Raw genomic sequence first — 27,960 nt, forward strand, 5'->3', positions numbered from 1 at the left:
CAAATTATTTCAGGTCTCAAGCTCATTATATTCAGAAAATACAGACAAAATATTGACTATATGAGGGACAAAATTTCTTAGAATTAGCAAAAGTTCACAACAACAGTAGAATGCAGTTTATAATCATAATCTGAATATTTTTTGGAATTTAATTTTACAGTCAAATTGCCAGACTGTTCCCATCTTTCACCATCACATAAGTATTTTTAGCTATCTCCCATGCTTGTGGGTCTCAGTATAAGATGAGGCTTAGTTTAATTTAGTTTAGTTTAACATTTCCATTTGTTTTATATTCACTGTTTTTTCACAGCAAAAAAACAGTAACTTTTAGGCAGGTAAGCTTTAAAAGACAATCAAGGTAAACAGAAGAATGGATCATAGACTAGAATGAGTAAAGGCAGTGATTAAACCAGAAGCAGATAGCTCAGCTTGCCATGAATATAATGTATATTTCACCTTTATGCAAATGCAGTAAAATTATTTCAATACTTGATCTTTTAATATAGAGTAGTAATTTAAAATATATTAAGCTAGATGAAATAGAAAATTTTATGAGTGATAAAAAGCAAGAATAACAAATGCATCTCTTTAATCTAAGAATCTGTAACATATGCAGTTCTTAGAAGGATGGAAATTATGATTTAATTTGATGAAATTATTAAATTTTTTATCAAGTTTGATATCACATGATTTGCATTTGATTACTTGCATGCTTAAATTTCAGGAAAGTGCTTATCTGATTACCAAGTGAGTTCAAAGTACTAATGCAACTCCTTTATTGCAGTGGCAAGAAGGTTGTGTCTAAGGCTTGCATAAACTGAGATAATTGCTTGAAATGGTCCCTTTTTCCCCCTAATACTGTAACAATTCAAAAGATGTCTTGCATGATAAAACTGACTGATCCTCCAAGCACCTTGTAGACTATCAATAACTTTCATGTTCACCTGGCAAGCTAATATAAACATTTATCACATACACATCTGCTTAGTTTTAGAGCCAAACTTAGTTCACATCCCCTGGATGTTTGATAATTTGTTTGTGAGGAGCTTGTTCTTTCTATAATCAGTAATTTTAATATGTTACAGTTCACACTTGATAATAAACAAGAAAAACAGCAGGCTATTTTTGCTGTCCAGATGAGTAGTAATAAAATGCAAATACAGCAACATGTCTAAATGGAAGACAGTTTAAGCATGGAAAACCTGTGGCTGGAATAATTTTCTGAAAATGTCTTATATTCTGCTTCAGTTACAGAGAAAATTTACACTATGATTTTAAGTTGTAGGAATTATTCATCAGATATCTAAATTAATCAACATAGATGTTATTAAGTAACATAGATTATATAACTGCAGTCTTGCTCAATATGTGATTTCATAGATAATGAACATACTTTTATTACTATATGTAATATATTATATTGCTTCAAAAACTGAAAATATATTTATCAAATTAATGGCAAATATACCACAAAATTATTCATTTGCTTTTTAAATTAAATATGCAATTTTATAAACATGCTGCCATTGATTATGCTAGGTCTCAGATTGTATATATGATCAGATTGCAGAGAAGATGGTTTCTCTCTGTTAGTGTGATAGGTGCTAAGCAGAAACTTTAAAAAAATTAAAAATCAAACACCTAAAGTTAATGTCATAAATCTTTTCAATATTACCTTTCTTCTACCATAGCCCCAGATTAATATGGTCATTTCAGTTTCTTTAAATATTTACAGCAAATAAGCCACAGAAATGAGGAGCAAGATGATTGCCATTTGATACTCCAGCATATTTTCTAGTAACACAATCTATTGAAAATATTAAAGCAGAACAGTGCTGTAAGACAGAGAATACATTAGCACGGAACTAAGGGGTGGCTTTAAGGTGAGAAGAATAAGGATTTCAGAACACAATAATGTAAGCTTTTTTCAGTCCTATATCAGTGTCTGCACAAGTTTTTAATACATCTGAAAAAAAGACATTGAATGCAGTATTAAAGTACTCCTGCACAGTGATCTGCATCTTCGACAACATTCTTTTGACATGTATTCACAGCAACAGCCAAGTGCCTAATTTCAGGATTTGCAGTGAGCTTTCTAAGTGATATCTATGTACAATTTGGTCATTTGTAATAACTGAAATCCATGCACCTTTAAGAAAAGGAAAGTGAGAAACCAAGGTAAGTGAAAATAGGCTTAAAAGACAACTGACCTTTTTCCACTTCATTCAGATTAGCAGCTTGCAGTGACAAAGACAGAAGAGACAAGAGACTTTTTACATTGTAATACAACAGCATAGCACATTCAGCTAATGCACAACTATAGCAGCAGAGAGGTTGATATAGCAAACGAAGCAAGCTTCAAAGTTTCACCTCCAGCAGAACAAAACAAAAAGAAAGATAAGAAGTACATGCCACCAGTAGTGTAAGAGGGGTTTTACTTCTGGATCAGTTAGTTCTGTGATCTAATGACTGATGACAATGAGCAAGAGAAATGATTATCTGTAATCTATAGAATGTACATAAAATGACCTGAAGTTTACTAGACTGGGGTTAAAATAAAGGAGATGGTAATGTTAAGAGAATAGCAAGATTAAAGAGTGCAGGACATAGTGAGGTATTTAAAATGTTTTACTTTTCCAGGTTCCATCAGAAACCCTGAATGTCTGTTGATTCCATTTGCTTACTGTTGTGTCACATTCACAGTCTGTGATCTTAAGAAAGCTCATATTATAGTGCAAATACCATTCTTTGTCTTTCCACTTGTAACTGTGGTGGTTGCTGTAAAACTTAACTGAGGCAGAGCAAAACAGATTCCTGATTCTTATGCAACAACACAATAAGCTTTCTAATTGCTTGTTTTTAAGTCAACACAATATACTTGAGAAGTGTTGATTTTCAAGGGATTGTTAGAAAAGACAAAAGGAGATTGTTAGGTTTTACACTGCAACATTCTTTGCAGTTCATTTTGGATTCTAACAAATTCTCCACATAAAAATAAGACTTTATTGAAGAATGATTTACATTTCATACCAGCGTGTTTCAGGTGATTTCTTCCTTATACTGTGCTGCTGAAATGTAAAGCATATTTGCAGGTAATCATTCACCCAGGAAAATATTCTGGGCTGGTGCAATTCCACGTTGAGTACATATATGCTGTGACATGTTGAACAAGGACAATTGAGAGCATTTTCAACCTAATGAAAAGAGTTCAGGACAAGCCTGCAGTAATATTTTCCTAGTATATACACTTATGGCTCAGGGACTTTCTGAGATAGAGATCAATACCTCTGAATTTAAAAATCTTTGTATATTCTGAATACAAATATATAGCCTGTTTTCCTGATTGTTAAATCAGGAAATGAATTCATTTAGTGAAAAAATCCTTTCATAAAAACTAAACATTAGAAATATACATATCTGATTTTAACCTGTTAGAACAAATATCAAAATCCAAATGTTCACAAAGTTCCCCAAGAAAATCACTCTATACATACTTGACAGGGATTCTGTTATTTATGTTTCAACTCAGGTTATAGGCCAGAGAAAAAGAAGTTTTACAAATTATTTGATACCTCATACACACTTGAGGCAACTGTACAATTACTTTATATTCTGAACATTACCCTTTTGACATCCTGATGTGCCCAGACTGCTTTCAGTCTAATTCTTAATACTGAAGGTTATTTATTATGTTAGACTGTGGATGACAGCTATGAGGACCCCCTGACTAGCTCAATGTTTTACATTTTCACCTTATAACTAATTTCAAAAATCACATAAGATCTCACATATTGTGTCCTATTCTTAGATGCTTTTTATGGTAGACAGAATATTGTAGAATTCTGTACTTTACTCTGTGTAATGGAAAACCTAAATTTTTGCTACAACTACTATAAAATGAGTTGAGGCTCTAGTGATGCATTTAATAAAAGTGTCTTTTTTAAAAAAAGTGTTGAAAAAAGTCTGATGAGTAAATTCTCAACAGTTTTAACTGAAGGCTTAAACTTACTGATTAGAAATAATTGTTTTGATTTCTTTTAGAGCTGGTGAGAAGACTCTCACCTACTCACGTGTCTTACTGACTTCAGTAGATATTATGGCATGCATTGTATCTGTAAAACTCATTGTATGATTATGGTAAAATTATGCACAGATATGAAAAAAATTAAAAAATGCATGTCTTGTATTTTGACTAAAGAAGCACAAGTGCAATACAAACATCAAAAATTTTATCAATGTTTATTCTCTCCTTTTTCCTCTATCCATAGAGGTATATAGAGAAATGCTTCAATTTGTATTTCAACTGTAAATCAAAAATTTACATTTCATTTACAATACTCCAAAAAATGCAACAGGCACACTTAATCAGAAGTTTTAGGTTAGGATATACAGACAGTCCTTTGTATCCATTTCATGGATATTTAATAAAAAGCAGTCTTTCCCATGGCATATTGTGAATCCAACAACAAGACTCTAATAGTTAAAGACACCTAAAGTAAGGTTGAAAATGTAGAAATGAGCAACACAGGTAAAAACACCTGCAAAGCTGCAGAGGAGGAATTCACTTGCAAGTGATCTATCTACTATGTAATAGGTATATGAAACCTCTTAGCATGAAGCCACTGAAGAGCAATGCTGGACTGATGTGACCTTGCTTTGCATTCTTCCAGCCTACACAAGAGAATACCTGATCCCATTCTTAAAGAAGACAGCAACTGATCCCAGGGGAGCTGAACTTGACTCATGTATACCTGAAATATTAACTGTAGGAGAACTGCTGTTTCTACTTACTGAGGCTGTTATCTGTTATTCCTTTCCAAGGCTTGAACTGTCAGTTGCACTTAGGGATTAAGGTATTTGTACTTGGCAAAACAGTATTTTCTCTTACCAGAAGATTATGTCTGTCCTTCCACATATGGATCATCCATGTATTGTTTAATGGATTTTTGGCTTTTGTATTGCTTTAGATATTGTAGCTTATCCTGCATAGGGGAATTTCTACCAAAAATTTACCCAGAATAAGTGCTGGATGAATACCTCTATGAGATTATGGAGCTGTATTTCTTATACTTGTGTTTTAACATCTTCACTCATTGTGCATTCCCAATATTTAAATACTGACTTTAAATTTGAATACCCTGAAACAGGGGAGCAATCCAACAATCTGTAGAACTAGTGATGGAAGCACTTGGGATGAGAAAGGAGTTAGCTGGGTTTTCAAAAAATAAAATTAATTCATGCATTTACCCCTCCTTACAGTTTCCCAGAGCTCAACTTTGATTGATTAAAGTAAATATATAGGATGATTGAGTAATTCCCAGATTATGGTAGATCTTACATTTAATTTTTATGCATTTCAAATCATAATGAATTCAAACTCTATGTTCTTCTAGTGGTCAACTATCTGATAGAAAATAGATGTGTCTAATTAGAAGTGCTATAAAAAATATCAATGCAAACAACAGATCCTACTTCCTCCGTGCTGCTGCTCCAACTATCCTCCATTCCCACAAAGACCATGACAGCAAGCAAGAGATCCTCTGTCACAAAGAGAAGGATATGCTTTGGCTTGCCTGCCAACTGACAGAAACAAAAGACACTTGTCTTTTTATTCTGTGCAGGAAGCATCACACTCGGTATTAATATTTCTAGTGAAGTACAGGACAGCATCCAGGGGTGCCAAATACAGTTCCCCAATGGCACAGACAAATTCTTTATAGTAGAATGAGGATTAAGGAGAAAATCAGAATATTTTTCAGATTTCTACAGCTACAGTGGTCCTCCACTGGGGTGTCTAGGCAAACAGTAAGGAGGGGCACATTTTGAATAACATTTTAAATATAAAAATGCTGTAATTTCAAAACTAAAAAAGGAATTAATGAGTGGACATTAAATCTAGTTTTGACTACAAACCATACAGGAGAAAAAAAATGGAGGGACACCTGGTATTAAGTCAGTTGTAGAGTAATTACTAATACACCTGCAAAGTGGAAAATATTACTCTTCTGCTAGGAATTCTTGAATTACCTGTGCTTTCTCTTATACTCCTACCTGTATATTCAGGTGGACAAAGGCAAGTATAGTTATTAATTCCATCCACACAAGTAGAATTGTTTTCACAGTCATTGTCTTCACAGTCATCAACATTTACTTCACAGTTCTCACCTTCAAATCCATCTGCACAAGTGCACCTGTGATACAGAAAACCAAATAACCACATGGACATTTTAGGTGAGGAGCCCAAACAAGTAGTTCTGTAATTAATAGAATTACATTAGAATTATAATATTCTGCAACAGAACATGGTTGATATAAGGCAAAAAGCCCTTTTATCAAACAATCTCAAAGTAGTTTTTGTGTTTTAAATTACAGAAAAATGCTTCTAAAGTCATATCTTAGTCTTTAGTTTAAATACCCTACTAAATTAAATCATGGAGCATTCCTTTTAAATGGCATTTTAAAAAGCATTTCTTTTTTCTTTTAAAAAGCATTCTTCATTTACATTGTGAGATTGTATTTCTTATGGAAAGTGATTCTTTTGGTTTTTTAAAGTTAAATACATGAAAAATATTGTGGAATCAGTGATTAGTATGTAATAATAGTTTTCCTCAGTCATTTAGTTAAATGCACCAATATAAAACTCTCTCTAATGTACATGCATTCATATAAAAAACCAAAGCCTGCATAAATTCTACAAAGCAGTAATTTATTTTTTTGCTTTTAATCATGTTTCTGCAAAACAAATACATCAAAATAGATAGTAAATGTAAAATACATTTCCATGTAATTTGCACTACCTATAATTTCTGAAGTTTTCAGTATGAGATTGCTTTGATTTTCAAAATATGTAGTGATCAAACAAATAAATGAAAAAGATCAAATTCAAAGGCATGACTATGTCAATTTAAATTCTTGAGGCATAGTATTAAGATGTATAAACTTAATTTTTAATAGAAGACTATTTAATCCTTGGGCAGAATTTGGATTAAAAGTAAGAGTAATGTCATAATGAATTGCAGGATAATGAATTGTATCTTTGTGAAGTGTCATTTCTAACAAGCTTGAGGTGTAGATTATTAAATGACTAATAATCTCACATAAGAACGCTAAAGAACTTTATTTCATAATTCATGAAGTACATCTGGAGTAATTGTACTGTGTGATTAAATAACTCAAGATTAAAAATGCTCACAGCATGTTTATCTGCTGGCATAGTGAGTTTCAAATGAATCATTAATTTTCTGTTTCACTGGGATTTACATTTTATCATTTACATGCTGTCTGTTGAAGTAATACACACAACAACAGATGAATTATGAGATTTTTTTCAGCAGGGATCTAGCTAGCTATTAATTAACATAATGGAGTCAATACTATGCTGTCTTGACCTGATATGCCTCAACAAATCACAGTAATTTGTTATTGTTTTTAACAGGTTCAAAGCTCTAGAAGCTTTCCAAGGATGGCAACATGTTCTGAAAACATCCAAAGTGCTAAAATCTGCCTTTGTGGTGCTCTTACCAGCAAACCTAAAGATTAACACCAACATTACCATAAAAATCTCAGTAGTTTTTCATCCTATTATTTCAATTAAAAAACCTACCAGAAACCATCTTTTTCTCCTTCTTTCAAATGACAAGTTCCACCATGGTGGCACGGGTTACTAATGCAAGCATGAATAGGAATATCACAGTCTTGTCCCTACAATTATACAAGGGAACAACAATTATAATGTAAGAAGAAAATACAGACAGTAGTGGAAGGGAGACAAAGAATACTTAAAGGTTTTTAAGGATAAGCTTACATTTCAGTGAGCTTTTTTCCTCTTCATGCAATACTTACCTTGAAACCATATGGGCATGTACATCTGTAGAAGTCAACTGGATCATTATTGCAGGTTCCATCATTTTTACATGGATTTGATAAACAGGGATTACACTTTGCAAGAATATTAACATCCACGGGCCCTTAAAAATACAAATTGGTTAGTCAGAAACAATCAACTATTAATTTACATTGGACAGGATCTATCTGACATGTTGCTTTAAATGATAAAATTTATATTTTTGACATTATGGTGTTTCTATATTAATGAAATGCTGAATTGTCCTTCATTCTTTTGATGTGACCAGATAAAAATGGGATTGGATTTTTGATTTAAGTATATCACTTTTTAGTTTTTATTAAGAGGCTGACACCATATGATTCCCATATCCCTATCCTCTGAAAGCTGTACAGTTTTGATCCATGATGATTACTTTTCCTTTGTATTAACAAAATGAAGAATACAATTTCAGCTTTTGTTTTTTTATGTGGTAGGAATTGCCAGTGAGAAAGTGGGCTATCACAGGTTTCAATCCTTCCCATTATAGTCTTACTGAGAACACTTTAAATGCATTTTTGCTGTAACATATTTTTTATCTGCAGGATCACATAGATGGCAAAATGAAATGGTAAAATTACCTGCAAATTCCTTGAACATCTGCAAACTGGAATGTAAATTGCATTGTCCAGGCTATCTCATCATAAATAGCTCTATAATGTGTCTTTCTTCCTTATGGGTCAGCCATAGCTCTGTGCTTTACTGTGTTAGTTGAGCCCACAAATAATGTAGACTGTACCTCAAACCTATGTGCAAGTGAAGAGTGCAATCCATGCTTGCAGTCTAGCTTCTTCTATTAATGATTATAATAAAAGAAATCAGAAATGGAAATTGACAAAACCCTAAATTTCAGAACCCAGACTTGAGCTTTGACTTGGACAAATCTTATCTCTGTTATACAGATACATTTTTAGTTTTTTTTTTCACTGTAGTTTCCCAGTTTTACCAGCATTTTATGGTGGATTTTCAAGTTAGGAACCTCTTTTTTTATTTTTTGTCAAACAACTGAAGAAATCACTGGTTACCTGTTAAAAGTTAGAAAACACCTGTCTGTGTATGAATAATGATTAATTTTCATAATTTAGTGAAGTTTGATTACTGTAAGAGAAAATGGGTGACTTTGTCAAATGCCTATTAAGAGAACGAAGATACATTCTATATCACCAGCTCTATGGCCTGAGGACAATGCCTTCAGTTTGATTTCAGATGAACTGCACCTTTGAAGGAACAGTGGTTTCTTCTAAATTGAAAAAAAAAAAACAACTCCTGGTGTCTACTAGAGCAAATGCCTTATTGCTCTGTAACAGGTTTTGCAGAAAATGAGCCAAACTGCAGAGTTTTCAAAGCTAAAAAGGGTTTTGCTTAGATATAGGGCTTTATTCTATTTTTAAACTTAGATTGCATAACTTTCTTGTTTTTCTTTGCAAATTAATCTCACATTAATTGTAAAGAAGCTAGCCTGGAAGGAAGCCATGTGATTGTAAGGATCCAGTAGGGAGTGTTAGGCAAAGAGTAGGTGACCTTTTAATTTTTTTTTTTTCAATTGCAGTTGCTGGTATCCTTCTGTGTCACAGCTTGCAAGCAGAACACGGTAATATGTGATGAGGTGCTTATTGCCAAAGCCATAATCTTTATGGGCTATTAATTTTTTTTTCTCTTCATTATATTATTTTGAAAGAGAAATCTATACCTGGCCAAAGTATCTGTTAGATCAGCACACAGGAGAGGTAGAAAAGTTGAAACAAACATCATAGAATCAACACCTAGAAAGTTCTGACTGTACTCTAGACTATTGCTGATTATTGAGTATATTAAGACGTTCTGTGAAAAAAGAATAAGTGAAAGATGCATAAAGAGGCATACATAAAAATTTGTAATACTGTGCTGTAGCCTGGGAGCCAATCCTTCCTTCTATTTATTCTGAATATTATATCCTCTTTTCAACTTTTCATGCAATAAAATGCTAATTAATTGGCACAAATTAAAAAACATTCAGTAACTAAGCTTTTGTTCCCAAATGGATTAGCACTCTAAATTTCACTTCCAAAACAGAGACAGAAAATGGGATCCCAAGTCTCAACAAGAGAGTAAGCAACATTATCAGATTTTGTACTTTATTTATTTCAAATGAATATATATACAGTGCCCAATATGAATTAATATTTTGATTTATCATTCTTCAGTTGTAAGATAAAAAAAACCATAAAGGTAGTTTTGTTAGCTATTTTCATTTTCACTATACTGTTCCTTTATTCTTCCTGCTTGCATGTGTTAAAAGACTTGTATATGAAAAAGAATTTGGTTTATAACCTTTTGGTTAGTTTAGTTTTTCAAATTGTAGACATCTGTGTTTTTGACTAAACCGTGAGAAAAAAAATTCTTTTGTAAACCAAGAAAAACTAACAGTATTTTATTGTCATAGATATATACATGTAGCTAAGATGTTTTAAGAAAAACCATGACACAATCTCAAACCAGCTTCTACAGAAACCTGTTGCAGGAAAAACTTTGAGGTCTGACATTTTTTGACACCTCTCTTGCATATGGCCTCTAAAGCAGTATTTACACTGCGAATGAAATCACCAGTTTTAATACAATGCAACGGAAATAATAATTTCAGTTAGATAACTCAGATTTTAAACCCAGATTTATGAATTAAAAAACCTGCTCATACAATATACTAATGATATATCATGAATAATCATCTGTCAATTCATCACGGGGGAAAACGAACAGTATGCATGCGTGTCTTAGGAAAGAAGTCTGCTTGAGGTACACAAAAGGAAGGTCAGAAGGTCTGTTCTTAAGCAGATCACCCATTCCAGATCTACTTATAGCCTTACCTGGTATCAGAAAACCACAAGGCCCTGGAATCTCTAGAAGCAGGGCAAGGATGATAAAGAGGTAAAAGTAAAACATTGAGAAGCTGTTAGAGGCCACATTAAAAAAAGGAAAGGATAAACCCTCCCACATAGGTAGAAAAATAACTGGAAGAAGAAAATATTAATGCAGGATTCCTGCAGTAAAAGAATTCATAAAATTAGAGTAAGGTAAAGTGATTTTTGTCAAGCTTTATGACTGAGATGAGACCTCATTGTAAAATGCCATTTTCACTGGGAACTATTCATTATGTAGGTAAAATTCAAGCACCCAATTCATTATCATTTGAATGCATGGATAGTGGTAAGAGGGAATTACACATTACTCTTCTGTATAAATGCATATACAGTAGCAGACCATCAACCGATATTCTGAAAACAGCCCTTTTATTCATAGGCAAAAATTTTGATTCTAATAGGAACATAGCATCTTCCTAATTTCTATTCTGCAGTTCACTTTTAAGCAAAAGATAAAATTACTTATCTTTGATCAACAGACTCAAAATGCCTTACAGAGCCATCATGTCATTGAAAAGCTGCTGATTTGCAATCTGTAATTATGAGCATCTTCATAGGACAGCGGCAGGAAAATTGTTTTCTTTCAAAAGTATACATAACACCAGATCTCCATTCTTGGAAGTGAAACAAATACACAGCTCTTACCCTGCACAATAATATAAAGGATCTTCTCTGATGGGCAAGAGGGAATAAGATATAATTTCTGGATTGTCTGACAGAAACATAACAGTGATTGTAGACAGATGTGATACACTTTGTAAAACTGACAAAGCTGGAAAATAACTAAATATGTTCCTCAAATCCATGCAAATATTCTTCCACTTGTATCCCTATGACAGCATATCTGCAATACTGTTCAGTTGATACTGGTAACGAAAATTATCAGACTGGCCAGCAAATGCCCTGTCTAAAATGAGACTAAGAGACTTTGCAACAGATGAGTGTCATATGCAATGAACTGGCATGACCTCAGAGATATACTGCTTCAAGAAGGATTCAGAGGGAAAAAAATCCACTGGCATCACAAGTAACAAGATGGCTTCCAGTGGTATTTATATACAAAAAAAAAAAAAAAAGCTTTTTGACAGGAAGTCTAAAGAGAAAAGACTGAACAGATTAAATATGCATTCAAGAATAATTTTGGATAAGACAAACTCTGGCAAAGTCCCACTGCTTTGCTTTTTTAAGAACAAAATGACAAAGGAATAAAGTTCACCTTTGAAGATACATTAAAAGATGAATAAGTCAAAACAGCTTCAAGATTACCTAGACACTGAGAATAAGTTACAAGACTAAAGATCATATTCATCTGATGCCTCAGAAATCACAATGAGTTTAGTAATGGCTTACAAATATAAGAACATATATTTTTTTTAATTGGAGTTTCAATGTTTTTAAATCAAGACCACGAGAAATAAAGCCACAGTAGAAGCCTTCTGTGTTTTCAAAATATTAAGAAGGGATAAATCAGTGGAATAGAGAAAGATTTAACAGTAAACAAACCAAGTCCTCGCTTGATGTAAGTAAAAGGGTACTTTTCTAAAAAGTAATAGTACAGTTCAGAAAAAGAACCTAGGAATTAACAGACAATAATGTAAGTTGTGATATAGATGCCAGCAACACTGGTACCAACATGGAGTGAAATGCCCTGAGACACTGCCTGTTTAGCAACATTTTAGATCAAGACCTCTGTAGTGGTTTTCAGATTCCTTTATCTACCTTTATCTTGGTTTGTTTTTGGTCTGGTTTGATTTGTGCTTTCTTCTGAAATATCAGAGACATAATATACATTTAATAGCAGATTGCAAGGATTACTGATGTATTTACAGTTTTTATGATGAACAGCTTGCAGGAAAAATGCTGAGGGAAGTGTAGATGTTTAAACTCTATTCATGACTGAGGCAGTACAAGGTACCTGTATACATCCTGTACTTTGACATACTATGTACATCATGAGGAATACTGTACTACAAGCCCAAAGACTTTTTCTCTACTTATTTTAAAACAGATAGGAATTAAAATCTTTAAAATAAATACATTTCCTGAATGGAACCAATGGCTATATCCTTAAGCATGAGTAATAATAATGACAAGGCTGAGTCATTAAGATGCTATAATAAATGCATTTTGAGTACAAAAGACTCTTAATTCACAGCTCAACTATTTGTAAAAATTAAACATTGACACTTTGAAGAGAAAAAAAACAACAGTACCTTGGCAAGTAAATTTCTTAGAAGGAGTCGTGAGAAGAAGTTTATCTGCCATTTCTCCAGGACCAGCACAACGTGCAATACCAGGTTCTTTGTATTCTGATTTTACCCAGTCAGATAGCCACTGCATATTACAATCACAATAAAGAGGATTTGCGCCAATAGCCCTATGGAAAAAAGACAAATAAAAAAGGGAGTCAAGTTTTAAATGGCTGCTTTTTAAAAAAGCTAGAAAATGGGTGGCAAAACCCATTCAAAACAGAAACCTGCTCTCCCATGACAAAAATGCCTGTTACAGCACTAAGTGTTTGGATTTGGGCTCTAGATCAAGAAGTGATAGTTTTTGTAGAAACGTAATCCAGAAATGTAGATATTCTTAACAGAACTATGTGTGAACTTTGGTGAGCTAATAGCAACTAGCTCTGTTTCACTGTTGGTTTGTAAGGGTGAAGATCAGCTGCATCAGCAGAGTGAAACTGATACTGGACAAATTAACAAGATAACAAGAATAAAGTATTTCTTCTGGAGCAATCAAGAAAATTCCACAGAATTCTGCCCTGATATTTTTCCTTTTCAGTTTATGGCTCTCAGGCTAGTACAAACCATCTGTTGCTAAGCTTCCAAATTGGATTTAATTATTTCCTCTTTGGAGTTGTCTCACTGAACTCACAAATATGTGCAGAATTCCATAAGAGTTTTCTGCTGCATAAGTAAATAAAACCAAATTATCCTAGCTTTGTGGTAGGTACATAAGAATTGCTTCATTATGAAAGCAAATCCATTTCTTTAAATGATGGTCCTTGTGATTTTTTTTTTATTAAAAAAATTAGCTAGAGATTTTCGGAATTAATTTCTGTAACAGATTTTTAAGTGTTTATTTTCTCTGCTAGAAACTGGAAGTACTCTTAAAACTCTGAAAACAATGAGATGTTGTGTATTTAATTTGGAAGATCGAAGCCTTGTGCTATTCTGTAAAGATGTACTCATGTTCCTTTCGAGAAATACAACTTTTAATAGATAATCTTAACATGTGCAAACACTATCAGATGGCTGTATTAGAACATCCTCCTTCTCCAGATGTTTCAATACTTTCCACAGCTTTGAATCAGTGGGTCTTCAAGAGATACAAGAAAGTCTTTGGCGAGCAAAGGCAGTAGGAACTAACAGAGCTGTAACACTCTTCTGTCCCACTGAGCAGAAAGCCCTCTCATATTAACTTTTTAATACATTCAAGCTGTATTCAAGAAAATAGACATATTTGTTCAGTCAGGCTTAAGTCAAAGCAGTAAAAAAGGAACTTCCCATGCAAGCAGAAACACCTAGAATTTGTCCATTCTGTATTTGCAAAAGTGGATGTCAGCCTGAACTAACACAATTGTTTTGCTAAAATCAAACCATTAACACAGATAACAGGTATCCATTAAGAAAAAAAAAAAAAAAACAATCAAATCTATCCAAGTTTTACTGATATTTCATGCAGATAATTTGGTTTAATAGTAGCATTTGAATGAATTATCAATGACTGAAAGCTTAATCAGTATGAAATTTCTGAGACCTAAATGTAAATGTCCAATACTGAATGAGAAACAGATAATTAAGTTTTTAACAACTTCTGCTATTCAGAAACTTAAGCCCCCAGATATATCTAAAGGCACTAGTCAACATACTCCTCAAAGTCTTAATTATCCATAAACACCACAAGGTTAGCAGAAGGTAGCTTGTTCTAATTCAGGTTCTCAATGAAAATTAAAAACTGGATAACTATTGCTTCAAATCACGTTCTGAAATCAGATTTGATGTGTTTAGTGTCAACAAGACACTGACAGAATCATAGAATAATTTTCATGTATTCTCACCTCCTGCACAGGGCTACCTTTGGCCGTCAGGGTTGCTCAGGGCTGTTTCCAACTGAGCTCTGAAAATCTCCAGGAATGGAGATTATCCTGCTTCTTTGGGCAACCTGGCTGAATCATCCTCACAGTGAAGAATTTTTCATTATGTTCAATCAAATTTCCCTTGTTGCAGCTTTTGATGCTTTATTCTCATTTTTCACTGTGCACCTCTGAGTCTCCATCACTGCTGTAATCCTTAGAGACTTGAAGAGTTTTAGGTCTCTCCTTGGCATCCCTGTCTTCAGGCTGGATAAGCCCAGTTCCTGTAGCTTCTCCTTACAGCTCATATGATCTAGTCACCTCCCAATCCTGTTTGCCCCTATACTCGATTTGCTGTAGCTCACAAACATCTGCTTTGTAAGGGAGAAACTGGACACATAGTCCAGATGTGGCCCTAGGAGGGCCAAGCAGAAAGGAGGGATCAGTATCCTCAGTCCCCTGGCTGCTCACTTTCAAATTTAGCCCAGAGTGTCTTTACCCTACATTGCCACGAGGACATGGAGCAGACAAGTTCAACTTGCAGCCCAAGCAGCAGGCCCAGGATTTTTCTGCTGAGCTGCTGCCAGCTCTCTGGCCAGTGGCCATCTTCTACACAAGCACGAGCTTCTTCCAGAGAACTTCTTCGCATTATGTCTTTGTTTGGCTCTATGAAATTGGCTAAGCATAATAAAAAAAAAAAAATAGAGTATACAAGCTGAATACTCACAGGTGTGATAATGCTGAAAGATCATTAAAGGCTCCTTCAGGAACAACAGAAATATCATTGCCATGTAAAGATCTTAAAGAGAAAAGAAACACAATAATATCAATGCATAAAAAATCATCAGATTAACTTTTCATGTTCTTTCAACAGTTTTCAGCTTTTCACATATTTTTTTCTTCTAGTTCCTCAGTGTTTCCAACTGTTTTTTTTTTTTTGTAAGCTCTAACTGGCAGCCTACTTGTCATTTGATTGTTTTTACCCTGGGTTTTCATAAGAAATACAAGTAATGTAATTATTTTAAAACTGAAAAATAAAAGTTGATAAAAGTAGGCACAGTTATACAAAGTAATGATTTGATTTAGAGATAGCAGATAGCAGAAGATTTTTTCAGCATCTCCCTGAAATTTGCATTAATTATGTTCATATGATCTTTTTAATCTTTCATGGATAAATAGAACATATAGACATTGAGTGTTAATAAAAGTATTAACATTTTTGTCCAAATTTGATAGTAGAGATATAAAATTAAAGACTTCATTAAGCATCACTACTGGGAATAGTGATATTTCTTTTGTAGAAAAGCTGCTGGTTTCGCCAACCACATGAAGTTCAACAAGGGCAGGTGCTGGATTCTGCATCTGGCATGGGGCAATCCTGGATGTAGGTTCAAACTGAGGAATGAGATGCTGGAAAGCAGTGCCAGGAAAGGCACCTGGGCATCCTAGTCAATGGGAAGTTGGACATGAGCCAGCAGTGCCCTGGCAGCCAGCTGGGTCAGCCCTGTCCTGGGGTGCATCAGGCACAGCATGGCCAGCCGGGCAAGGGAGGGGATTGTCCTGCTCTGCTCTGAGCTGGGGCAGCCTCATCTTGAAAATTGCAGTTTTGGGTGCCACACTATAAGAAAGATGTAAAGCTAATACGGAGTGCCAAAAGAAGACTAATGGTGGTGTGAAGGCTGTCCTAGGGCGACGGTATGGTGTTTGTATCCCAAATCGTGTGTTCTGTTTATGCCTGATATTATATTCTGTGCCTTCAGGACTGACTCTGAAAGTGAAGGATTGTTTTGTCTTGTTATCAGCCGGCTCACCTCCCGCCATGGTCTGTGCCTAGGAGAGGCTTGGCTGGCTTGGGCTTGCTTGCTTGCTTTTGCTTTTGCTTTTGCTTATTAGTTGGTTTAGCTAGGCAGTCCAATTTTTACCCTGGACTGTTTCTTTTTCCCTTCCCTTTCCCTTTCCTGAATATCATCTGAACCTGCTCTGGACCTGGACCTGGGAAACATCAAGAAACACCAAGAGTCTGCATTTTGTGACCTGCAGCAGCCATCCCCAGCGCCGGAGACTGATAGCTGGGTGACCACTCCCAGGAGAGACTTTCTGAATTTGTCATCTCTTCAGAACGGTGAAAGGGTTTTGTCATCTGGTGTTGATTTTTTTTTTTTTTTTTTTTTTTTTTGTATTGGGGAGTGTTTTTGCTTGTTAAATAAACAGGTTTTTTTTCCATTTCTCTCTGAGGAAATCCTTCCCGAACCAGGTGGGGGAGGGGCCGTGGGGGGTTTGCTTTCTGGGGGCTCCTTCCGGAGGTCTTCTCCCAAATTTTGCCCTAACCTAGGACAAGGGCCTCCAGAGGAAGCTCTGTGAACAGGGGCTGAGGTCGCTTGGTCTCTTCAGCCTGGAGGAGACTGAGGGGAGACCTCATTGCAGTCTGTAACTTCCTCATGAGAGGCAAGCGCTGATCTCTTCTCTCTAGTGACCAGTGACAGCACCCAAGGGAATGAAGCTGAGTTAGGAGAGGTTGAGATTGGATATTAGGAAAGGATTCTTTACCCAAACACCAGAAGGTGTTTGGGCACTGGAACAGGCTCCCCAGGGGTCACAGCACCAAGTCTGATGGAGCTCAAGAAGCACTTGGGCAATGCTCTCAGGCATATGCTGTGACTCTTGGGGATGATGCTGCGCAGGGCCAGGAGTTAGACCCAATGATCCTTGTGGGTCCCTTTCAACTCAGCTCATTCTGTGGTTCTGTGAAAAGTATCTCTCCTTTTCTATAAACTAATTCATTTACATGAATATCTAATACATATAGAATTACAGTTCTTGAAATTATCCATATTGTTATTGAATAACTGAAGTTATGAAAGCACACTTAAATAATACCATGCTTTAGGTATTTAGTCCAACCAAGTATTTAAATTGTTTTAAATGACACACATGGAGGCAAAAATTACATGTTCTACTGTGGACTTTTGAAAGAAATTTTTGCAGGCTTTCTTCTTAATGACAAACTGAAACTGTAAATGAAATGTAAATGAAATGAAACTGTAACAAACTGACTGTTCTTTATTTTCCTGTGTCCATATTTTTTCCCTGTCAACCATATTTTTCCTAGTGGTAAAATGGAAAGTTTTCTTGCAACCAAAAAGTAAAGTTATTGATTTTCAATACTTATTCATGACATCAGGGCTTTCAAAATACTCCTACATTAAATAAAAAAGACAAAGAAATTTACTGTTGGAATAAAAATATTCAAAATTCAACTGCAAACCCCCCTGGTATATACTGAAGGAATTTATGCATATGGATTTTTGCTAGACTTTAATGCTTATAACAAGGAAGAACATAACACAAAAAAAGAAATAAAGCTGACATTAAAAATCTGAAAAGTAAAAAGTGCATGTCTTAGATTTTTAAGGCTACATAATTATCACTTCTGAAATGTTTGCTAGGTTTTATAATCTGCTAACTTCCTATGGTTCTGCTATCTTCTGTACACAAATAAAAATTATGGAAAATAGCAATGATTAAAAAATAATACTTACAACAACCTAAGTGATTTCAACCCATCAAAAGTCCGTGCAGGAATACATCTTAGGCGGTTGTAACTAAGAATTCTGAAAATATACAAAATGCTGTCAGCAAGTGAATAAATTATTCAGTAAACTATGCAGAGCATGACCAAAATCAGCTTTTGCACATGTAGCTAGTTAGGAAACAAGTTATTTTACAGTCCTCCAAACCAAGCAAGTTTTAATATCAACTAAACACCCTTTCTTTCCAAGACAGAAACCCACACTGTAATGCTTCCAAAGAGTCACTGTTAAACTTACAAGGTAAGCAGCTGAGTCATGTTGCTGAAGCTCTGATTAGAAAGAGTGCTGATTCTGTTGTTACTTAAATCTCTAAAAAATAAATTCAGAAATTCAGACCTTAAAATGACTGCCCCAGTCCCAAAACACTGTAAATTAAACAGACACATTTTCATTAGTAGAAGTAGTGTTGTCATTGATGTAACTATTTAAAGCAGCACCTCTTTTTATTTTCACATGCCAAATACAAGCCCAGCAAACATTTAGCTTGATGAATAAAAAGCATTTCCATTTCAACACAGATGAAAAAGCAGCGCAATGCATTCTAATACAATAGCAATGTTCATCATGCTACCAAGTTAATAATGCAATCCTTCATGAACTCAAGCACAAAAATGAAAGTAATGTTTTAAAGTGGAAGTCGTTCTAGTCATGTCCCTAATGACACCTAAGTAAATATCTTAATACTCTACTTAAAACTTACATAATGAAGACATCAAAGCCCAGAGCTATTATTATAAAGAACTTAAGATTTACAGGAAAAGCCTTAATGTATTCTTTGTTCAAAATTCTAATGAAAAAAATCTTAATCATAATTATGATGGAAGCTGTAGTGGTATGCTGGTAGCTTCAAAGATGCTGCATTACATGTGAATACTGTCTGTTCTTTATTCTTACTTCTTATATTATGTTCATTATTTCAGTATTGTTTCATGTATTTTGTGGTGAAATACTGCCCTTGTTTTTTGAGGGAACCTTGATACATTAACTTAAGAGCACTGTTGACTAGCTATGCAATATACGTATTTTCCTACTTGAAATTTTCATGAAAGCATTAAAGATGACTGACTCATAATGAACATATTAGGCAACTATAACAGAGAAATATATTCAAAAGAGAAAGAAAAATTTAAAAATAAACAACTTTCTATGTTAATCTGGAACTCAGGAGACTTCTCTTTTTGACCACAGGATTATGCACAGTGGTTTCTTTTTCCAAACACAGCTGAGGAACATTCTCAACTACATAACAGCAGTATGAGTAAATGCACAGAAGACTTTAAAATAATGTGCCCTGCAGGTCTCATAAATGGAGACTGTTAATACTCATTTGCATTCTATTTACCATTCATCAATTCATAACTTCCCTAAACTGCTCACAAAGATTTCCTACAAGTTCTACACAGGATAGACTTGAAAATATTGCAAGGGTTTTTTTTCCTGATATTATTTGAAAAATACAAGAAGTTTTGAAAGTATGGGTTTTAAAAAAGTTGTGACTGTGACTTCTTGTCTAACATGAGGTAAATAAAGGAAATCAAGTTCTTGTTTTTGAATTGTGCTAAACCCAGTGAAAAATGAAATTTAAGGGATTCTGTTACTCCCCTCCACTTTTCATTCTGATTATAATGAAACCACAAACTGCTTTCAGAATGTAACACAGTTCAGCCTCAGCTGGCATAAATTTTTATATTCCTAACAAACACCACGGAATTACAGCTGGGATTACAGGCATTTACATCTACAGCCTTCCTGTTTTTCCTCACTGTACACCTAAAAGGTACAGAAATCATATTCAAACCATCCATGAGATAGAGGTAATAGATTTTAGAGCAACTACTGTTTTGCCTAAAATCACATAGTGAGTTGGCAGCAAGGCATTTTAGACAAGCTCTCTCCTTGAATCATGAAAACCATATACTGTGGGAGAAACAATTACCTTGACTTTAAAAGACCTTATGTCTCTTTTGAGGTCAACTATAATTTTTGCTTTGTTATTTTGTGATGTAATCAGTGGAATAAAATACCCATGCTCATAAAAGGTGACTGAGTATATTATATGTAGGATGTGATAAGTAGAATAAAATATCCTCAGTTCTAAAATAATTCTAAAATAAAGATATGATACATTTTACAGGCTTTTTCTTACAAATAAATTCAGGTAATTGAGTAAGGTATTTTGTTTAGCTTTTAATTCTAGTAGAGAACATTGCTTTAAGACTACTTACATGAGTGTCAAATGCTTGTAGTTGGAAAGCTCTTTTGGAACAAGGGTAAACTGATTTCCATCCAAATAACTAAACCAGAAAAATGAAACAAAGAGCATTATGTATTTCATTAAAATAAGAGCATCTTCATCCACTAATCTCAGAATCCAACAGGAAAGTTAATAGCAAATGAATGCACACTCTTCCATTTCATAAGAAAACTTGCTTACAATTTTGCTTTTTAGAGATACAACTGAAGATTTGTAGCCTAAGATCCAAATGCTACTGTATCATATATAATGCATATTATGAAGTAACATAATAAAAACCATCTCTTGCATTATAGTTCCCATTATTTCAAAATTACTCTGCAAAATGAGGTCTTTATCATCTCCATTTCCTACACATCTACAGAGGAAAGGTAAATCTGACTTCCACAAATCACATTAAGTGTGGATTTTTAGCTATCATAAAAAGAAACAGACTCTGGCATTGCACAGGTGGTCCTTTACACTACAAACAGCAAGGTCTGGTTTTAGCTCTAACAGCAAATTGATTTGTCATGCCTGTGGTTCAGGTCACCTTTCTTATTTTATCCCTGTAAATTTCACGATACATCAGTATACCATGCTACAGTCCTATTCCTGTGAAGTATGTTAGTGACTGAAGACAGTAATCAATTACCCTTCCCTAGAAAAGTTAGATTTTTTCCCCCTCTCTCAGTAGGTTCACAGCTCCTGCATTATATTGCTCACTCTTCTTCTGTTGCATCCCGGAGTTTGAGTTTAGATTAGGGTTTTTAATTTATGTTAAAATAAGTCAAGTTCTGTAATCCCGCGTTTCCCCCGTGTTGTTCCCCCCCGCGGTTTCTGGCCCCACGCTGCCCACTGCCGGATCTTACCCCTGTGCCGCTCCTGTAACCACCCTGCCGTCCGGCCCCGGGAAACCCCATGCTGGCCGCCCCGAGCCACACAATCCCGCTCAGCCCAAGGCTCGGTGCCCGCCCCTGCGGGGTTCTCTGGTTGGTCGCTGTTGCTGGCGTCACCGCCACGGCAGCCGCCCCTATTGGGCGGCAGGCCGTGGATCCTCTCGCCCCGCCCCTCCATAAAGCCCTATCCCGCCGGCACCCAGGCGCCATTTTCTCCCATGCGAGTGCCGGGAGCGGTCGCGTCTTTCCATCGAACCGCGCCATGTGTGACCAATAAACCGTTCCTGCCAAGCACGGAGTAAATGGACAAATTCCTTACCTCTTTGCCAGACCCCTAGCGCACGGTAACAGAGGCTGGCCAGCCCACGCGCCCAAGACACAGAGCCGTGTCCGGGAACCCGCGGCAGCAAACCCCGGCAGCACGTGGAAGCTACACCACAGCAGGGCTCACAAGAGCCGCGTGCAGCCGGGGAGAGCAAAAACCCACGCCGCATTCTTCCATGCTCATAATTCTCAATAAGAGACCTTCTCATCCGTAGAGTTAACGGGTTCAGAGCTACCAAACTGTACCAGCACCTGTGTTACAGACAGAGCAAGGTAACAAGCCTTGCCTAAAAAACTTCCAGGGTGCAGCCTGACATAACAAAGTGGAGGGGTTCTCCATGTAACCAGGGCAAGTAGTTTAGAGATTATAGGAAGTGCTGAATTTACCTGATGGTTTGAAATGAAGCAGATAGTGGCAAGAAGATTAAAGGTCATTGGTTTCTCAGCTGGGGAAAATTACCTTGGCTGATGGTGGTATTACTTATTTTTCCTGGAACCCAAGTGGAAACTACACCCCCATTATCCCTGTACAAAGAAGATATTTTTGCTGTCCAAATACTTGCAACATGCTTGAGCTAAGAGCAGTCTTTGATAGAGACATTTTTAGTTTTATTTTGAGCTTAATTTCTTTTTGTATGCTGTAGCATCTTTGGAACTTCAGTCTTGACTAAATGGATAAGCTGAAACACAGTTAAACTTCACAAAAAACCTATCTGCATCTAATCAAAAGGCTGTCTTTCTTTCTTCCTTCTCTTTTTTTTTTCCTTTGGACTTTCTAGGGCTGCTTGCCAAATCCCAAATTTTTCTCAACAAGCTTTATACTTACACTATGGTAATGGTGGTGAATAGAGCGTGGGCTTATGTAATTAATTATTAAAATTAATGTATTTAATTATTAAAAAAAACTCCCAACTTTTAAAATTTTTGAAGAAATAAGTATTCTGAGGAAATTCTTTTATCAACAGATACATTAGGTTATATTATTAAGCTTCATTAGAACTGAAGTACCACAATTATCCACTTGCCTGATAAAAATTCCTTCTTGTTCAAATGAAGCAACTATTAAGATATTTTATAAAATACACGAGGAGTACATCTTAGAAGAGTCATGCATGCTAATAAGCAGGAAGAATTAATCAGTGTGCAACTGTTAGCAGGAACCACCTCCATCATTCTTTTGAAAAATATGCTAAATTGCATGCTTAGACACTAAAGCATACAAAATTGTACACAAGTGAATTTTAAGTCACAGTTTCTGCTTGCAATTCCAAAACTATCTCTCTTTATCTGCTTTGTTTTACATTCCATTGATGACCTTATATTGCCAAATTGTATTTATACCAGACTGCATCCAAGAAAGTCATCTTCTCTTTGAGGGAAAAAAAAATAGCTACCAAACTCAAAATATAATGAAGTTATAGGTTTATATACCTGTGTGCTAATTTGAGGTCTTAATAATTTCAATTTATAAATGGCTAAAGATTTTCAGATGCCATGAAGCACCAGACTAATGGTGGACATCTCAGAATCTTCTATATAATACCAAACCATAAAACAGTAGAATTTTTTAGTTACTTACAAAACATAGTTATCATGTTTTCTGGAAAAGCACTACATTAACCAGCCCTTATGAAATATTATTAAACACCTGCCATATGTAACAACATTTTTTTTTCCTGTCAATAATTTCTATTTCTTTCAATATTGTGACCTATTTGGTCAAGAATCAAAACAAACTAATATCTCAATTTTTAGGTTCATATTTTCTCTTTCTCAATGCATAGAAGTTTACTTGTATGATCTTATCAGTAGCCCGTTCAGTTAATATCTTCAAACAATACCTTACGTAGCAAGCTCTTTTTTTTATCTGTGTTACTGTCCCCTTGCACATTCAAATAGTATCTTTCATAAAATGCAATCTTCACATTTTTTCTCATAGAAAAAGAGTTTCAATAGATTGATAAAATAGTCCAGATTTTATAAAACTGCCTATGTGAAAAAGATTACATTCTATGAAGACCAGTATTTTTGCAATATCACAAAACTATCAGAATCTCTGCATCATAGAATATCCTGAGATGGTAGGATCACAGAATCACTGCAAGGGACCTCTTGAGATCATCCAGTCCAAACCCCCTGACAAGGCAGGGTTACCTAGAGCAGGTCACAAAGGAACACATCCAGGTGGGTTTTGAATGTCTGCAGAGAAGACTCCACAACCTCCCTGGGCAGCTTTTTCCAGTGCTCTGACACCTTCAATACAAAGAAGGAAATTCTTCCTCATGTTGAGGTGCAGCTTCTTGTGGCTTAGTTTATGGCCATTAGTCTTTGTCCTGTTACTGGGCACTATTCTGTTGACACCAGCCTTTGAGATATTTGTATGTATTGATGGGATCTCCTCTCAGTGTTCTCCAGACTAACCAGGCCCAGCTGCCACAGTCCCTCCTCACCTGAGGAGAGATTCTCAGCCTCTAACACCTTTTGTGCCTCCACTGGACCCTCTCCAGTAACTCCTTCTCTTTTTTGAACTGTGGAGACCAGAATTGAACACAATACTCTGGAAGTGGCCTCACAAGGTTGAACAGTGAAGGAGGATCACTTCCTTTAATTTTCTCTAATGCACCTCAGGATGGAGTCCACCCCTGGCCCTGCTCAGGACAGCCCCTAGAGTAACACCATATGCCTGAGAGCATTGTCCAAACACTTCTTGGACTCCGGTAGGCTTGGTGCTGTTACCACTTCCCTGGGGAGCCTGGTCCAGTGTCTGACCACCCTCTGAAGAAGAACCTTTCTTCGCCATAATTTTACTTCACACTGAAGTGAAAGTGACTGGTCCATAGTTACCACGGTCAACCCTCTTGCCCTTCTCAAAAACTGTGACTGGGGCCTTGGAATGACATCAGCCATCTCTTTGAGTATTTCTGGATGAATTTCATCAGGCCCCATAGACTTAGAGAAAGCCAGAAGAAGCAGCAAATCCTGTGCAAGTTTGGGGTTGGTTGGGAGTTAATCATTCTGAAAGTCATGGTCCTCCAGCTCAGGGCACTGGGACTCTCAGAGCCAATCAATGGTATTGAAGACCTAAGTGAAGAAAGCATTAAACACCTCTGCTTTGTCTATGTCCCTGCTTGTGAGGTGAACATATTCTTTGAAAAATGGACCAGTGTTATTTCTGGGCTGCCTTTTGATATTAAGATATTTAAAAGAGCTCTTTCTATTGTCCCCAGCAGTACTGGCCATCTTCAGCTCTAACTGGGCCAGTTTTCTTCCTTCAGTAACAAGAAGCACTTCTATATTCCTCCCATATCACCCACTGGATGTACACTTTTTATTTCTGTCTTAGCTCCAGAAGATCCTTGCTTAGCTGAGCTGGCCTTCTGCCTCACCTGCTTGGCTTCTGCCATTTTCTAATTGCTTGCTCTTTAGCTCTTAACAGGTGGTACTTAAAATGTGTGCATGACGAGCAAATGACGAGCACTGATGCACCTCAGTGCCTTCCAAAGCATTTCCCATGGACATCTTACTAGTTCCCTGAGCAGCCTGAAGTCTGCTCTCCTCATATCCAGAGCTGAAGTTTTGCTGGCACTTTTCCTCCTCAACAGGGAGAGGAGAGATTTTAAACTCGACTGCTTTATGACCACTGTGGCCAAGACAGACACCAGATGCCACTTTACAGGACTCTTATTAGACATGCAAGAAATCCAGGAGAGCAGCTTTCCTAGTTCACTCCTTTAGTACCATAAAGCCATTGTCCAGGTGTTTTTAACTCCTCAAAAAACATGAAGGCCATTTATTTAGAGGATTAAGGTACTTGATTTAGACGTAAAAAGATTTAGAGGTATAAAAAACATGTTCATTATGAAAACACATTCATATTATTGTTTTCTTTTTGCTTTTCCATGTAATTGAACTTCGTTCATTTCCAACCAGTGACCAGAGATTAATCAGATTCACTGTTGCCCTTAATTTAACCCTTGTAACATGATATCCACACACTTATACAACGGTTCAGTGCTGGGGATATAAAATCTGAGAGTGATTATAATTTTATAAATTTTATAAAAGCTTTTTAAAGCTTTTCAGTAATAGATAGTTCTTAAGAGTGGTTTGGGACTTACAAAGCACTGCTAATTCAAACTTAACCTCTGGTTTCCCAAGATAATGTGAAAGTCTTTATAAAGCAGTGGATTAACAAATTTCAACTCATTTACTAAATTAAATTCTTCATTTTCTTTTCCCCTCATTCTTGACACTGACAATAAAAATCTGACATTTATTTTTATAAAAGGGAAAAAAAGCATGCCACTTACAGTTCAGTCACATCTTTTGGGATGCCTTTAGGCAAAGCTTTTAGACCTTTGTTGCTGCAGCGAACTACTGTGTCCAGACAAGTACATTCTGCAGGGCAGCGGGCCAGGGGAGAACAGCTATTGTCATCATTTCCTGGTTAATAAAACAAACAGGTGCTAATAAATGTCTCTTCAGTATTAGCAATAATAGCCCACCTGGATTTTCTTCAAGCCAGCCTGATATTTCAGCATTATAATATCTCAGGGTAGGGAAAAAATTACATCATCTTTGTAAATCATCATTCCAAGAATTTACATTTCAGGTGATGCTTTACTTAGTACAATGCTGTTTTACTAGGTAAGAATGCTATTATATGGATGGAAAAAATCATTAAAGAAAGAATAAATCCTGAAATGAAAGACAATAAACTTAAAAAGTATTAAAAACAGTCTCTTTAAAAAAAGATACAGCCTTGAAAATTTACAAACCAGTAATGCAGTAAATGGAAGTATGTGTGAGAGATGCAAGATAGCAGCATTTCTTTTAATTAAGAGTTAATGAAGCCACAAGCTATAACGTGTCATGTTATTTAATCAAGTAACCTGAAAGTGTGCTTGATTCAAGTATAAGTGTTTGAAAATATTCTCATCTGTACAACAACATTTGATCAATTTTTTTATACTATTTCTAAATTATTTATTACAGTAGTGAAGATAGGCAAGGAAAACTTTTGAAGGCATATATACAACAGCCCATGCTTGCTGATCATCCAAAATTGGGTGGAAAATTTTTAAACTGATATAGAAACTGAGCATGAAGGCCTTTAAAGTGCAATACTTTGGGATCTATGGGATTCATGTAGCTATCTATATGAAAGCTGAAATTATAAAAGGTTCAAATATTAATTTCCTTACCATCATCACATGTAAAATCCTGAATTGCCACATCCTGGATTGGAATCTCTTTGAGGAAGTAGGGTTTTTGGCAGCGAGGGTTCCCTGTCACAATGCGTTTCTTCCTCAGCCAGTCTCCAAGCCATGCAAGGTGGCAGTTGCAGTTGAAGGGATTGGCCAAGAGGTTTCTGAGAACCACAGGAAAGTTTATCTCAGATGACACCATCCTTTCATCCTAAGGATTCTACTTCTATTTTCAAAAAAACTTACCTTAAACACTGTTCTTCAAACAATACTGTGTGTAAACCATAGGTGAAAGGTGTAATTTAGGCTCTGTGTGGTGAATCTTGATACAACTTGTTTAGAAATAATTTAAAACTGTCCAAGACCTGACTGCATGTCAAGCCACTCTGTACCAATAACACAATAATTCCATATAGAGATGGAGGCTGATTACATTATTAGCTTTAATCTGACAACAGGCATTCCATTAATTTATCGTCACAAGATTTCCATCTTTTATTTGCTCCAGAGAATAAATTTCCTATCCGAAGTGACAGCTAAGCTGATTACATGCCAGTTACAAAAATGAATTTACTTCTAAAAGCCTCAGTACTTTTGGCATCTCCTTATTTCAGCACAAACATATCGACAATTCCATTATTTATAAACATGTCATCCTTAATACACAAAATTAGTAACTGGGTGCAGTGTCACTTTTCTTGTAAAAGGGGGATTAAGTATTTTCCTGAATGATGGTACCTACAACCAGCACTTCTTCATGAAACTGAGTGGAAGCTTTGCTTACTCTTTTAACTTCCCTTAAATCATACCACATTTAAATTAAAAAAAGGATGCTTCTTTTTATAGA

General features: G+C 35.7%; 1 protein-coding gene across 2 annotated transcripts in view; it reads right to left on the bottom strand.

The window, feature by feature from the left end:
• The window catches only part of SLIT2 (slit guidance ligand 2), a 261,870-nt gene that overhangs the window by 26,970 nt on the left and 206,940 nt on the right, over window positions 1-27,960 (bottom strand). Inside the window, exons 19-29 of one of the 2 annotated variants that reach the window (XM_053940915.1) lie at window positions 27,111-27,277; window positions 26,217-26,349; window positions 20,676-20,744; window positions 18,688-18,759; window positions 18,400-18,471; window positions 15,588-15,659; window positions 12,993-13,156; window positions 7,843-7,967; window positions 7,604-7,701; window positions 6,052-6,191; window positions 2,211-2,237 (exon numbers count right to left, since the gene is read on the bottom strand). In XM_053940915.1, coding sequence (XP_053796890.1) covers window positions 2,211-2,237; window positions 6,052-6,191; window positions 7,604-7,701; window positions 7,843-7,967; window positions 12,993-13,156; window positions 15,588-15,659; window positions 18,400-18,471; window positions 18,688-18,759; window positions 20,676-20,744; window positions 26,217-26,349; window positions 27,111-27,277 — 1,139 coding nt within the window. The remainder of the gene's footprint in view (window positions 1-2,210; window positions 2,238-6,051; window positions 6,192-7,603; window positions 7,702-7,842; window positions 7,968-12,992; window positions 13,157-15,587; window positions 15,660-18,399; window positions 18,472-18,687; window positions 18,760-20,675; window positions 20,745-26,216; window positions 26,350-27,110; window positions 27,278-27,960) is intronic. The other variant, XM_053940914.1, reaches the window with a different exon arrangement.

The sequence above is a fragment of the Vidua chalybeata genome, chromosome 4, assembly GCF_026979565.1.
Source record: "Vidua chalybeata isolate OUT-0048 chromosome 4, bVidCha1 merged haplotype, whole genome shotgun sequence".
NCBI classification, from domain to species: Eukaryota; Metazoa; Chordata; class Aves; order Passeriformes; family Viduidae; genus Vidua; species Vidua chalybeata.